The sequence below is a fragment of the Pseudorasbora parva genome, chromosome 11, assembly GCF_024679245.1.
Source record: "Pseudorasbora parva isolate DD20220531a chromosome 11, ASM2467924v1, whole genome shotgun sequence".
Taxonomy (NCBI): Eukaryota; Metazoa; Chordata; class Actinopteri; order Cypriniformes; family Gobionidae; genus Pseudorasbora; species Pseudorasbora parva.
The window spans coordinates 38726245-38741567 of NC_090182.1; the positions used below are offsets into that span (position 1 = coordinate 38726245).

General features: G+C 39.0%; 1 protein-coding gene across 1 annotated transcript in view; it reads left to right on the forward strand.

The window, feature by feature from the left end:
- Positions 1 to 15323, forward strand: part of aff2 (AF4/FMR2 family, member 2) — a 386660-nt gene that overhangs the window by 363011 nt on the left and 8326 nt on the right. Inside the window, exons 18-20 of the mRNA XM_067457882.1 lie at positions 1397 to 1490; positions 1733 to 1782; positions 7852 to 8069. Coding sequence (XP_067313983.1) covers positions 1397 to 1490; positions 1733 to 1782; positions 7852 to 8069 — 362 coding nt within the window. The remainder of the gene's footprint in view (positions 1 to 1396; positions 1491 to 1732; positions 1783 to 7851; positions 8070 to 15323) is intronic.

The window sequence follows — 15323 nt, forward strand, 5'->3', positions numbered from 1 at the left end:
TAGCTAATAAATATATATTGAAAGAGTTGAGGTTCATGTCATTTTTTTACTATAATGCAATAAAAAATTTATATGAGGAATTTTTATATTTTAAGGGGAAAAGTCTAGGGGCCCTATCTTGCACCCAGCGCAATTGACTTTGTACACCGATGCATGTGTCATTCCTATTTTGCACCCGCACAAAGCGCGCTTTTCCCTCCACAGAAGCACGTCACTAAACTAGTGAATGAACTTGCGCTCCCTGGGCGGTTCAGCGCAAAAAAGGAGGCGTGTTCCGGCGCAAACAATCCCTGGTGCTATTTTGCTGTTCCATTAAACAGTTGCGCCACTGACCAGAAAAAACCTAGTCTAAAGTCAGTGGCGCGTTGCGCGTTGTTCATTATGCTATTTTAAGGGCGCATGCTTGACCATAATGTATAGCGTGCACAACGCGCATACACTTTGCTCATGTAATCTACACAGATGCAACAGTTATTTTTGCAAATCATAAATTGTTACACTAAAAAAATATTAACACGAGATGATGGAAATCATTGTGGTGTGCCACGAAGATGTGAAAAAATAGGCATAAATCTAGCTTACAAATTATTCAGGCTAATTGTAGTAATTAAGGATCAGACCTGTTTGCCCAATAGTGGCAAGACATATATGTATATAAGGACATCTGACAAATTGGTTTGTCCGTCAAGAACCAGAAAAAAAAATTGATTGAAAAACGGAAAAAAAACTGTTTAACCGACGCCAGTTTAACCGACGCTATTTTGGGTGGGTTTCTCCCATCCCCATACATCACAACTTCTCTGTCTTTCACTGCTCTTACAAGAACATCAGTCTCCTCGGCTGTGAACCGCTCCTGGGGTGCGCCTGGTAAATACGCCATAATAATAGCAATCCATAATGGAACTTGCGCAGCTGCTTTTAAAGGGAATGTTGGATGCCGCTCTGATTGGTTTATTCACGTTACGCCCAAACCACACCTATGAATAATGAAGCTACTTCAGACCAACCCATTTTAGATTTAATTAAGATAAGATAAGAAGAGCCATTTATCCCGCCGGGAAAATAGCAACAGCGCCGAGACCCCCCCTCCCCACAAAGTTACTTGCGCTTAGCGCTTTGACACTTGTGTTTCAGATCGTTAAAATAGGGCCCTAGGTCTGTGACAAGAATAAAACAATAAAAAAAACTAGTAAAAGCATTTTAAAAATAGCATAAATAATTAATAATGGCATTTAAATTGTTTATATAACAAAGCGAAATCAAAAGTTAAAGAAACACCCATACATTGCCTTAATGAAGCTACATTAGTATTCTTAACATAAGAATATCTTTCCATATTCCTTGAATACATTAGACAGGATCTTAATAGTACATGTGATTATTTTCTCTTTTTCAGCAATCGATGTTTATCACTTCTGTACTTGCGAATGTTCAAGTTGAAGAAAGATCATGCGATGAAGTATTCACGCTCACTAATGGAGTATTTCAAGGTAAGACCGCATGCCTTTGTTTCTCGTCAATAAGAAATAGAGCAAGAGATCTTGACTGCATATTTATTTGAATAGCATGTTCTCATTAGTTTTGCGTGCCATTATTGCATGTACAGTGTTAAACGGTACTAACTCTGATTAATAGCATTCATTTGCATGAGACCTGACATGTTTGCATTTGCCGATTATGTGCTGTCTGTTTATAAATAATGTTCTCAAGCTAGGTTTTCTCGTTCCCTCAGAATTCTGCAAAAAGTTCCCAAGCACCTTCACCGTGGGGAGCCAATGGAAAGTATGTGCCTTTTCCTCTCCTTGTCCTTTTGTATTTCTGCCAGCTTATGAAAAGATTCCATCTTGCTTGAGAACAGCCCCCCTGAAACTTTCCTAAGTAGGGAAAAACTATATGAAATCTTAGTCATGGTTTCTTGACATCGATGAAAGGACATGAAGAGATGAACTCTGGGAGAGCAGCATCGCTTCCATGTCAGCTCCATGGCAGCTGAGTACCAGTGGGGTGAGCTGGTGCGAGAGGTGCTGTGTTTGACTGTGTGCGTGTCTGATCTGGCCTCTGGCTGGACACAGCCCAGGCCCGCTGTTCGCCTGCCAACCTGCCTGTCAAAAGCAATTAGCCTCTCCGGTCCGGCCCCTGCAGCCACTACATTAGCAATAAAGAGCCAGCGGTACCTGATCAACACATCCATCCTCAAACTCCTCCTCATCCTTTACCATCATGAATCTTTTTCGGCTTTCTTTTCGCCTCAGAGGGAGTTTATTTATTTTAGCAGAGCCCTGAAACCCATTGCGAATGGGCCTGGCTGTTGACAGGGCGCATAATTTAGCCGGCCGAGGCTTGAGCGTGTTTCCATTTTTCAGTGGATTACAGGCCATTCAACCAGATTGTTTGGGTTGCAGGACTAAAGAGGCCAATGAATATGTGTGGCGATAGTTTTTTGGAGGTTACTGTTGATAATGTACTGAGGGTTGTTGGGTAAATATAAAGCCATCTCATGCCTGGGGGTAAAAAGTGTGCCTAATTGAATTGAATGTACTTTTAGTGTACTTCAAATCTTAAAAGTATATTTTTAAAAATCTGCACTTGCAGATAAAATAATATTAATTAAGAGGGTACACTTTTTTGACTATGTTTCTTAAGTTTCCTAACAAACTTAGGTCAACTTTTAAAAAGTGTACACTGTAAACCCTAATAAGTTGAGAATACTTAAATGATTTGAGGAAAGTGATTCCCTCAGTTCAATTGAGTAATGGAGTCTCCTAAAACTTGTATATTTAAGTTCACTTAACTTGGTGCTCACATTCACTGTACTTAAATTGTTAAGTTCACCAAACTGGGTACACCAGTTCAGTACAGCATGCTGGGTACAACCAATCAAAACTTCCCCATTGGTCCCAACATGCATTGCGGTATGAATAAATTATGCGTCTGAATTGTGACACATTTTCTTTGAATTCTTACTATTTGCTGTTACTTTTGCTGTTTTGTTCTGATGTTTTTGTAGCTTGTTTTATGTTCAGAGTTGATCTGTTTATCAGATATTTTCACCATTTTAAAAAGTTTTTTGTCACCATTGTAGAGATTCATATGCAAATTAGTTATGTGTGTGTATGTCTAACTAATGCCATAGATTTAAACATTTTGTGCACATAATATATATATATATATATATATATATATATATATATATATATATATATATATATATATATATATATATTAGCACAATAGTGATGATTCTAGTATTATTAAAGGGGGGGTGAAACACTCAGTTTCAGTCAATCTCATGTCAATCTTGAGTACCTATAGAGTAGTATTGCATCCTTCATATCTCCGAAAAGTCTTTAGTTTTATCATATTTATAAAAGAAATATGGGCTGTACCGAGTCTTTCCGGAAAAAACCGAGCGCCTGGAGGCGTATCGTGTGGGCGGAGCTAAAGAATCACAAGCGCGCAAAGCGGTGACGTCCTCAAGCGTGGAGAAACCCATCTATCTCAGCTAATACAGATAATGATCCACAATCAAATCTGAGGCTGAAATAAACTGAACAGGAGAAACGGCAACATTAGGACGTCCGTCTCTGTGGTATGTAAGTTACTGTATTTAATGGCCTCTCCACATTTCTGTGTCTTTACTCGCAGTGTATGAGGACATGATTCGGTTTATGGACTATTGTATGCGACTAGACCTTAGAAGTAGCAAGCAGAACGGTTTTGCACGTCAGACTAGTGTAACGTTATACAGAGAACAACAATGGAGTAACCGTTAGCGCATTTGAATGACGAAGCACGCGATCGTATCGTTTACTGATGTTTACTCATGCGACGGTAGCCAATAGCAGAGACATTTGAAGTTGATTTACTCACCGGCATCTTCCAAAGCAGGACCGCTCTGTCAAAAACACACTTCTTTGGTATGATTTGGTGAAGTCCTGTGACAGCAGTGACAGTGGAAATCCACTTTGCGACGCGACTGAAGCGATGCCTTGAAGCTTCCCGTCATTTCTGCGTTCAAATCGGTTCAAATGCAGCGCTGCCTTCCCGGGGCGCGACATAAGTGTTCACGGAGGACTGGATCTGCACCTGAGAGACTGTTTACAGCGTGCATTTCCTCTCTCTCCCTCTAGTTACGCGCGCGCGCACCCTACCGGGAGAAGAGCCCGTACAGCCCATACAAGGACCTTCCGCTCTATTTAACGTCAATTAGACCCATACTCGAAAAAAACTCGCCGAAACTCGTGAGAAACCGGAAGGAGTATTTTTAACACAGAAATACTCCATCAAACGTCCAACATTAGTTTTTGAAACTTTGTCTATGTTTAGGATGGGAATCCAAGTCTTTAACAGTGTAAAAAGCTCAGTATGCATGAAACAGCATTTCACCCCCCCTTTAATATTTCAAAACTATTAATAACTGCTTTGACATCCAAAGCATTGGACTCTGCACAAGATCAGGAATTCTGCCTATACATGATGATGTTGTTATCATCATCAATGAATAAACAACATCGATTGATGATATTTTCTCTTGGCTTTTTGTTAAGTGTCTCACAAACACAAAGCAGCCAGAGAAATACTAATATTACATTATCATTTGTCAAGAGCCCAACTAAAGCAAACACTTATCTCCATCATGGTGACTTCCAACAAAACTATTATTTTCATTCAAACAGAAATAAAGTCAATTTGGTTATAAGTTAGTTCACATATTATTGTTATGTTTAGTAACATACAAATTTTTACTTACCAAATTTGAGATTGCACAGAATGGAAAAGTCTCCATCTTAATTTGAATCAGCAACAAGCAACAGATGAGGCGAAAAGGATCGCCTTTTGGAAATATCCTCCAATCAGTGAATTAATTCTCTTGTTGCCAGGCAGAACTCCTGGCATGGCCAATCACATCAAAGCAAGACCAGAGTGAGCTATTTTAATTACTTATGATTTTGAGTTCATACAAATTGAAATCTAAAGTTTATGTATTTTGTTGGTTAATAAGTTATACTAACTTATATGTCTGAGTTTTTAGACTAAACTAATAATATTTAGTCAAGTTTACTTGATTTGTTTAAGTAAAGACAACATTAGGGTTTACAGTGTACTTGTAATTATACCACATTAGAACTTTTTAATTTAAAGTACATATTATGTACATATCATTGTATTTATTGTAATCAAAACTTTATGGAAACTTTTGAATGATTCTGAGAACATAAAGTTCATGAGAAATAAAATAAAAATCTAATTGGCTCTAATCATTCTTGTTCAAAATGATTCAACTCCCAAAAGTTAAATTTTGTTCAGAATCTTTTATTCTTTTTAACCTTCAATAAACATTGCCTGTAAGTGCTTAGAAGCTTCTGTCACTTCTCTATTGCAATCTTGGCACATTCCTCGCTTGAAAAAGCTTCCAGATCAATGATAATCTTTCATTTTCACGCTATTGCTTTCTTCAAATTCCACCAAATACTTTGAATGAGATTTAAATCTGAAGACTGTACAGGGCACTTAATAACATTCTACGACTGATCCCTGAACCAAGATTCAGTAGATTTGGATGTTTATTTTGGGATGCCTATCCTGCGGGAAAGTCCATCACCATCTTTGCTGAAATATCTTGATACTTAAATTGATTTTAAAGAGTAACAGGGTTGAAAGTAATGGTAATAAAAGAATATCCTGTAAGTTTCAGAGCTGAAAACTTCCTTGTTAGTAAAAGAAAAGCTTTTATAGACACCGGGCCCAGAAAACGAGGTTTTCAAATCAGTGACGTATTAGAAGGGTGAAATGCCGCCTCTATGTGTACGTCTGTTTCTGTAGCCCCGCACACTGGCTCGTAGAGCTAAACTGATCGCCTTACCGAAGATAGCAAGATTATCGCTTTTAAACAAGACACAGGTCGACACTGGATTTGCAGACATACTGAGATTAAAACGTGTGTGTGTGTGTGTGTGTGTGGTTCGCGCTTATATCCACCGATCGGGCGGGACAAGTAATAAAAAAATAAAACAACCACAAGTGGATGAGAGATAAATCATTGTTTTTGTTTGATAAATATGTTTTGAGACTGAGCTCCGTCAGAGAATTATTTTGGCCGCTTTCAAAAAAATCCCTCCCTAATGTCATGTGAACTGAACTGACAGGGGAGTTGCAAAGACTACCCTGAGCTGCAACCCAAACAATCATTAAATATGCAAATCTTATCCAATCCTAGCCGTGGGCGTTTACTTCCAAGTCTCCAGTGTGTCACGGCCATCAGAACCCAGCGTTCAGGAGAGAGCCTCAAAACCAGTGTAGAAAATAGCCTATTACTTATTAGTTATGATGTTTTTGAATGTAAAAACCATTCGAACGTCATTAGATGACCTCAGACAAAAGTATATATATATATTTTTTTAAAGCCAGTTCATGACACCTTTAACACAATTCATGATCTCCTTCAGACAGTCAAGATTTCCACTTCCTGCAACAGCAAAGAAACCCCATAACAAGACTGGACCACCTCCATGTTTGACCATAGAGATGTTTTTTGTTTTTGTTTTTCCACCAGACATACCACTGATCATAAAACATTCTTCCAGAACTCCACACATCTATCCAAATTTATTTGAGCATATTCAAGTATGCCTTTTTTCTTCTTTTTGGTCATTCTGCAACATGTCCCAACACGAAGGCCATGCCTCTTCAGTGTTCTGCATTAAAATGTTTTCCCTCCTTTCATCATGTCATCTTGCAAGTCTTTGGTGGTAATTGGAAGGTTTTTCTCAGATCTGATCAAACATTTTATTCCCCTTAATGATGCACAGGAGTTTTCTAGTACAACCAATTTTAAGGCTGGCAGCAGTGTCTGTAGGCACTTTTATTGTTTTGAAAATCTTCTTGTAGCCATAGACTTTCTAATATAATAAAACATTTGTTCTCTGTAGCTTTTGTGAGAGCTCTTTTGACTTGGCGATATTTGCGACTCAACTTTAGACATGCATGAGCTAAATGTATGCATGTATAACAGCACAAGCTAATTCAGTTTTGTTATAGAGTTCCCAAAGGCTTAATTGTGTTTTAACACAATTCTGTACCATATCATACAAATGAGTGATTTAAAAATACAAAGTTGAATAGGTTGAATAATTATAGCATAAATGTATTACAAAAAAAAAAAAAAATTGTGAATATCTCATAACATTATATATTGACATTATCACTTTTGAATTTGGTATATATTTGTATTACACTTTTAAACTAGTATAGATATTTTTAACTGTGTCTTTAGAAAAGTCTACATTTGTAAAATATTACAGGGAGTCTCGAGGGATTGAATAATTTTGATTGCAGCTATAACATAAATATAGCCTGACAAGCCAGACCCACATCAAGATGTTTGGTCTGGAAACTCACCATAGACAGGGCTCAATCTGAGGGGCGGGATAAACGGTTGTCTTTCAAACTCCCTCTGCACGCGATAGGATAGCGGTACACCAACCGGAGCACCGACGGTGAAGGGGAGCTCGCTGACTGATTAAACATTCGCCGTATCCGGTCGGCTCTATAGCCTACCTACACGATGTGATTGGGCCGTCTAGATTCTGAGGAATACAGCTCAGATAGGAATTGAGAGTTGCTAGACCACACTTGCGGGCAAATTAAATTTGCTGCCGCTAGGGTGCGTCTAGATTTCTAGGCTAACATAAATATGCACTAAGTCCTACTTAACAGTGTAAAAAAGAGCCTTTACGTTCAACTAAATGCATTTAATATAAATGTAAGAGTATTTTGTAATTTGATTGTAAATAAAGCGGCTTGGATTTTCCGAAATTCTCATTTAGCAATGTTTCATTTGTGTCCTAACAGGAGCACAGGTACCCCGTCTCCCATGTCCCTGAGTCCATCTCCTGTCAGTTCGGTCAGCAGCGGCACTGGAGTGATGGGCTCTTCCTCTGCCTCTGGAAGTGTGGCCATTCCCCAACGCATCCACCACATGGCAGCCAGTCATGTCAACATCACCAACAACATCCTGCGCAGCTATGAACACTGGGAAACCGCTGACAAGCTGGCCCAGGAAAGTCAAGGTAGGATGATTTTTGAGTTATATTTCAGGTTTTGTTGTTCAGTAGACAGCTTGTAAAGACATTTTTCTTCTTTAGACTGCAAGTAGACAGTATAGCAGATATTTAAATACAAATGTATATTTACAGTGATTTTGTTGGGGATACAACTTCAACTAGCAGTGTGAATATTAAATTGATTTTAATTCCCTTTTTATTTGGCCATAACTTTCTTAAAGACGCCGCTGATTCAGTTAATTTATTATCACTCCAAAATATATCACAGAACTCTCAAAACTCTCATATTTTATTTTCAGGTTAATTTGAAGTATATGTGTAACACAGTTTTTAGAAATCAGAAAAAGGAGATGAAAACTGGTGAACATTTAAAAGAATTAATAAACAAAATTAAAATTAAAACGCAGGCAGCCCCTCACGGATGACTCCCACGCACACACATAATAAACATAAACAAAACATAACAAAGTCCAGGGGACTATTGCACAAAACTAGGATAAGGGATTAAGCTGGGATATCTTGGTGATCTTGTTATCTGTATGCAAAATTTAGTACACCGCTGTTGTGTAAACGTAACCTGAAGGCACAATCACACCAAGAACACTTAATCCCATATCTTAGTTTTGTGCAATAGGCCCCAGGCCTGACCCTCTCGTCCTTCACTGTCGTCGCTCCCTCTTTTATGCTCCCATCACTCCTCCTCCACAGCGCTTCACTTTTTTCACATTTTGTTATGTTCCATTCTTATTCTAAAATGGATTAAATACATTAATTTCCTCAAACTTCAACAAACAATACCCCATAATGACAATGTGACAGAAGTTTGGTTTAAATCTTTGCAAATGTATTAAAAATAAAAAGGGGGAGGGTTAATCATATGTACATAAGTATTCACAGCCTTTGCTCAATACTTTGTTAAAGCACCTTTGGCACCAATTACAGCGTCAAGTCCTTTGAGTATGATGCTAGAAGCTTGGCACACCTTTTTTGGGCAGTTTCTCCCCTTCTTCTTTGCAGGACCTCTCAAGCTCCATCAGGTTGACACAGGCATTTTTTTAGATCTCTTCAAGTCTGAGCTCTGGCTGGGCTACTCAAGGACATTCACAGAGTTGTCCCATAGCCACGCTTATATTACCATGGCTGTGTGCTAAGGGTCAGTGTTCTGTTGGAAGATGAACCTTCACCCTAGTCTGAGAGCACTGGAGAAGGTTTTCATCAAGGATGTCTCTGTACATTGCTGCATTCATCTTTTCTTCAATCCTGACTAGTCTTCCAGTTCCTGTCATCTAAAAACATCCCCACAGCATGATGCTGCCACCACCATGCTTCACTGTAGGGATGGTTTTGGCCAGGTAATGAATGGTGCCTGGTTTCCTCCTGAAATGATGCTTGCCGTTGAAGCCAAAGATTTCATACTTTGTTTGATCAGACCAGAGAATTTTGTTTCTTATTGTCTGAGAGTCCTTCAGGTGCCTTTTGGCAAACTCCAGGTGGGCTGTCATGTGCCTCCTGACCTAATTGGTGGACTGCTGCAGAGATGGTTGTTCTTTTGGAAGGGTCTCCTCTCTCCACAGAGAAAAACTGGAGCTCCAAGATGGCACCAAGAACCTGACCATCAGGTGCTTGGTCACCTCCCTGACTTAGGCCCTTCTCCCCTGATCGCTCAATTTGGCCAGGTGGCCAGCCTTAGGAATAGTCCTGGTGGTTCCAAACTTCTTCAATTTACAGATGATGGAGGCCACTGTGCTCATTGGGACCTTGCAGAAATTATGTACCCTTTCCCAGATCAAAAGAGGTCTTACATAGATGTTTGTTGTGAGCTTCAAAACTAAGAAATCAGGGCTTGGTTTGTGCTCTGACATGTACAGTTAACTGTGGGTCCTTATATAGACAGGTGTGGGCCTTTCCAAATCATGTCCAATCAACTGAATTTACCAAAGGTGGACTCCAGTCAAGTTGTAGAAACAAGGATGATCAGTGGAAACAGGATGCACCTGAGCTCAATTTTGAGTGGCATGGCAAAGGCTGTGAATACTTACGTACATGGGATGTTTTTCGGAAATAATGAATTTAATCCATTTAGGAATAAGGCTGTAACATATTTGGAAAAAGTGAAGCAAAGTGAATTCTTTCCGGATGCACTGTACATAGATATTTAATCTTAAGGCCTGGACACAACAAGTTAACGGCCGGCTGTCAGGTAATGTCTGGGGGTTTTTGAGCAGTGGTTGGCTTCGTTTTTCCTGTGTGTTTTGTACCATTGGCTCTAGTCAAATCCTGTCTTTTTTTTCTTCCTTTTTTTAAAGGGGGGGGGGGTCTTGAATCTGCGTCGGGCCGTCAGTGAAAGAGATAACTCTGAGAAGCTGTTCAGCTTAGGGAAAGAACCAGTGCACAAGAATAAAAGCAAAAGAGATAAAAGCGAGCAAAGAAATTAAGATGGTACAGACGGAAAACTGTTACAATTTTATGTAATCTTACCTGAGCATTCGAATGCACAAATATTTTTATAATAACATGAGCTGAATTGAACCAAGAAAGTGATCAGCGTGATTGATATTAAAAATGCAATGAAAGTAAATGTAGGCAAGCGCTGCTTCATTTATGGTTTGTATATCTGCATTCCTAGTTTTGGTTTCCCTTTTTGAATGCCAAAAATAGACAATTGATACCAGCTGATATAGACAGATATTTACATGCATGCTCTGAACACACATGCTAGTTGACAGTCACCTTTAGTCCTTTAGGTCTGTTCAATCACAGCTCTTTGGCTGAGATGCAGCCGACAAGAGGCAACAACTCAGTCAGCTTTCGTCGCTGCTAATTATTTGATGTCGGCTTGGTGTGTCCTGGGCTTTAAATATATTTAATCATAAACAGTGAAACAGTAAGAAAACGTGTTATAGCTAGAGCTTTGAGTTTTCTCTGTATACCAGTTCAGATTCACGTACAGCTGGCTAATGCAGGGGTCCCCAAACTCGGTCCTGGAGGACCGCTGTCCTGCAGAGTTTTGCTCCAACCCCAATCAAACACACCTGAAACAGCTAATCAATGCCTTTATAGGACCTAGTAAGACATTGATTAGCTGGTTCAAGTGTGTTTGATTGGGGTTGAAGCTAAACTCTGCCACACAGCGGCCCTTCAGGACCGAGTCTGGGGACCCCTTGGCTAATGAGAGCTCTGGTAAATGGTGTATATTGAGTTTGAACTTATTTTGGGGACCTTTCTATGTGTCCTTTCAGGTGAGATCGCATCTTTAGAGAGTGTCATATGTTTGCTTGGAGTGACGAAAGGCTATGCAGGAAATGTTGTGTGAAAAGCTATTATATGGAGATGATTTGGGTTGATGATTGGGTTTTATGCAAATGACTAACCTCAGACACATGCTCTCATTTATAATGTTCCAAAGTCATTAAAATTAGAAAGAAGTTAAGAACAAATTATGTGTTTTAGAAAAAATTGAATCAAATTTTTTCATTTTTTTATTTTTTGCGAGAAGTTCTGTACCATTGCAAAATAACCAGTGCAATTATTAGTGAATGAGATGAGCAGTGTACAATATTGTAAAAAAAACAAACAAAACAAAAAACATCTTGTGAGACAAAATATGTTATTCGCCTACCATTTTTAGGTCTTTTATATCTTGCATAAAGCAATTATTGAAGTGAAGAATTACTTTCCCAAATTTTCGCAAGATCTCTCCCTTGCGGATAAATCTAATTTGTCTTCACTGTCATAAACTGTATCTCTGCGTTATATAAGAAGTTCACCTCTCACACTTGCAGCGTTATCAGTGACTCAACATTTGATATGGACCACCAGAGAAATGAAAAAGCCACTATGCTAATTGCATTTGAGATCTGATGTGGCTTGTCATTTCCTCTCTTTCTTTCTTACACTCTCTCTCTCTCTCTGTGTCCTCTGGAGGAGACTAATTAAAATGCTCTGAGACCCTGCGTGTTCTACAAGGTCTCCTCCGCCTCAGAAATCAGCCGTAATAAACTCTCTCTCAACTTTCCCTCCTCACTGTCTTTCCTAGAAATGAATGCAGTTAAAGGCTGGTGGGTATGAGCTTTGGTCAGATTGATAGCAGAATTGGCTAATTATGACAGTATCAGGTCCTCGGGCACGTACATGACTCTTTAGTCTGTTGTTGTCATCTGTTTGCTAATTGCTGCAGTCAATTAGTAGGTGGCAGTGATGTCATCAGATACTCACGTTATCTTCAGGCTAAACTTAAGCAGATTCACAATGGTGTTTCTCTTTGATTTTCAGTGCTCAGTGAAATTCTGTTAAAGATGTTTTTTTTTTATTATTTACATCTTTATTTTCATGTCAGAATTATGTCCAATCAAAGCTGCATTAAAACCAGGGGCCGGATTCACAAATATCTTCTTGAGGACAAATATAAGAAATATCTCAAGTTAGCAGCCACCTCCTCTATGAAACGTACAAAAACATACGATTATCAGAAAAAAGTAAGTGCCCCACCCCTAAACATACCCGTCACTGGGGCGTAAGCAGATCGTACAAAAGTGTAAAAATGACTAGGGGTGTAAGAAAATATAGATACACGTGAATATTGCGATATTTTGTTTGGCGATACTGTATTGATTCTCAAAAACACTGTATCAATATTTATATATTTATTTATTTCCATCCAAGATTCATGGCTTTGTGTTCGAATTAAACCACACTCTAAACAACCCAACCGCTAGATGGCAGTGTGTTACAGAACGTAACTGACGCGGCGCCAGAGAAGCGCAAGGTGAATATGCGTACGCACATTAGCAAACCTCACAAGACGATGGAATTATTCCGCTCCCGTGGTTTACAGAGCTGAAGTGTGGACTTATTTTGGCTTCAGCTACAAAGAAGCCACTAAGGAAATCAACAAGAGTCATTTTGTTGGCAAAATAGGCTAAGTTAAAATCCAGTACTCGGGAAACATTGAATCGGAGAGCTCACTTGACATCCAGACGTCATCCGCGTTGCTGAGAAGCGTTTTGATAGAATATAGCACATTTTCCTCTCAGTAACAAAATAAACACAATCCAAAACTGACAGCGGTGGCAGCAGAACGAAATCATCTGATCATAGTGATGTGGATATGGATGCACCAGCTCTGCAGTTCAGCCTACTTGAAATGGGACTATACAATAGACTGCATTAAAGAAAACAGCCTTACAGTATTAAATATAAAACAAACAGTCATTCAGTCATGGAATGAGTGAACTATGCACTTTCTGTTGCTAAATGCACTTTCTGTTGCTTCTGTTGCTTTTAAAACATGTAGAATAAAGAATCCTGCAGTCACTTTACTGTTTCCCTTTACTTAGATTGCACAAAATAGTGATTAGTGATATAAATGATACTGTATTAATTAAATAAAACAGTTAATTGTCATGTTTTATGCATATGGTTGTGTTCTTTATTCTTTTAAATGAATCTTTCTAAAAAAAAATATTAGTTTAATAGTTTATATTAGTATAATAGTTAATATTATAATATTAGTATAATAGTTTTTTTTTCCTTACAAAATCGCAATATATCGTATCGTAACCCCTGTATCGTTATATGTATCGTATCGCCAGATTCTTGGCAATGCGCAGTCCTAAAAATGACAGTGTACGAATTCATGAAAATTCGTTCTAGCTGGGCTCTGGGTCTAGCTGTGTCCGGGATCAAGAACACTCAAGTCAATCAAGTCCTGATGTGTCTGGGAGGTCTACATGGTGGTGGTAGTTGGCCCTGATCTAAAACAGTGGTTTGATGGTCTCGTCATAGGAGCAGGTGCTCTGTGAAATTAAAGAAATCAAAGCCCTTTTGGGCAAGTGCTGCAAATTCAGCAGCATAATCCATTTATTTGGGTTCGGCCTTCTGTCAGCAAGTCTCACACAGACAAACATTGAAGAAGGACAAAACACAAGTCTTTAATAATCATCCACAACACAACACATCCAATAACACAGAACAAAAGGAAGTTGCATACACTCTCGCGCTAATGCAAATGAGACCGGACACTAAACTTGCTGAATTTAAGTATGCTGACTAGGTCCTAGGTAAGCTAGGTAATTAATGTAACTCAGCTGAACTAAACAAACTAATGACAACACAGTTGAAGCAGGAAAATCAAACAAAGGAACACAGGAACAAGTGAAATACAAAATAAAAGTCCATGAAAACGAAACGAAAAGCAACTGAATATTTGTAGCAGTATTTTAAAAAGTTGTTTTTAAAGAGCCTGTCTCAAACGGACTATTGATTAATTTGTGCACTCTAAAAAATCACATCATGCATAATTATGACTGATCACTGTTGTCAATCAGTACTCATGCATATCCATAAAAATAGTAATATGTATTATATCTAACAAGTGTTATGATTTAATGTTTAAGGGGGGGGGGGGGGGGTGAAACACTCAGTTTCAGTCAATCCCATGTCAATCTTGAGTACCTATAGAGTAGTATTGCATCCTTCATATCTCTGAAATGTCTTTAGTTTTATTATATTTATAAAAGAAATATGGGCTGTACCGAGTCTTTCCGAAAAAAAAACGAGTGCCTGGAGGCGTATCGAGCGGGCGGAGCTAAAGAATGATGAATGCGCAAAGCGGTGCCGTTCTCAAGCGTGGAGAAACCCATGGCTATCGATCGGAATCAGCTAATACAGATAATGATCCAGAATCATTCGGAGGCTGAAATAAATTGAACAGGAGAAACAGCAACAGCAGGACGTCCGTCTCTGTGGTATGTACTGTATTTAGTGGCCTGTCAACATTCGTGTGTGTTTACTCGCAGTTTATGAGGACATGATTCGGTTTATGGACTATTGTATGCGACTAAACCTTAGCAGTAGCAAGCAAAACGGTTTTGCACGTCAGACTAGTGTAACGTTATACATAGATCAACAATGGAGTAACCTTAGCGCATTTGAATGACGAATCACGTGATCGTGTCGTTTACTGATGTTTACTCACGCGACGATAGCCAACAGCACAGACATTTGAAGCAGTTTTACTCATCGGCTGCTTCCAAAGCATGACCGAACCTTTATCGCTGGGACCGCTCCGTCAAAAACACACTTCTTTGGTATGATTTGGTGAAGTCCTGTGACAGCAGTGACCGTGGAAATCCACTTTGCGACGCGACTGAAGCGATGTTGTGAAGCTTCCCGTCATTTCTGCGTTCAAATCGGTTCAAATGCAGCGCTGCCTTCCCGGAATGCTGTGCTGAAGCGTTGAAGTCACCCATAGGAATAAAG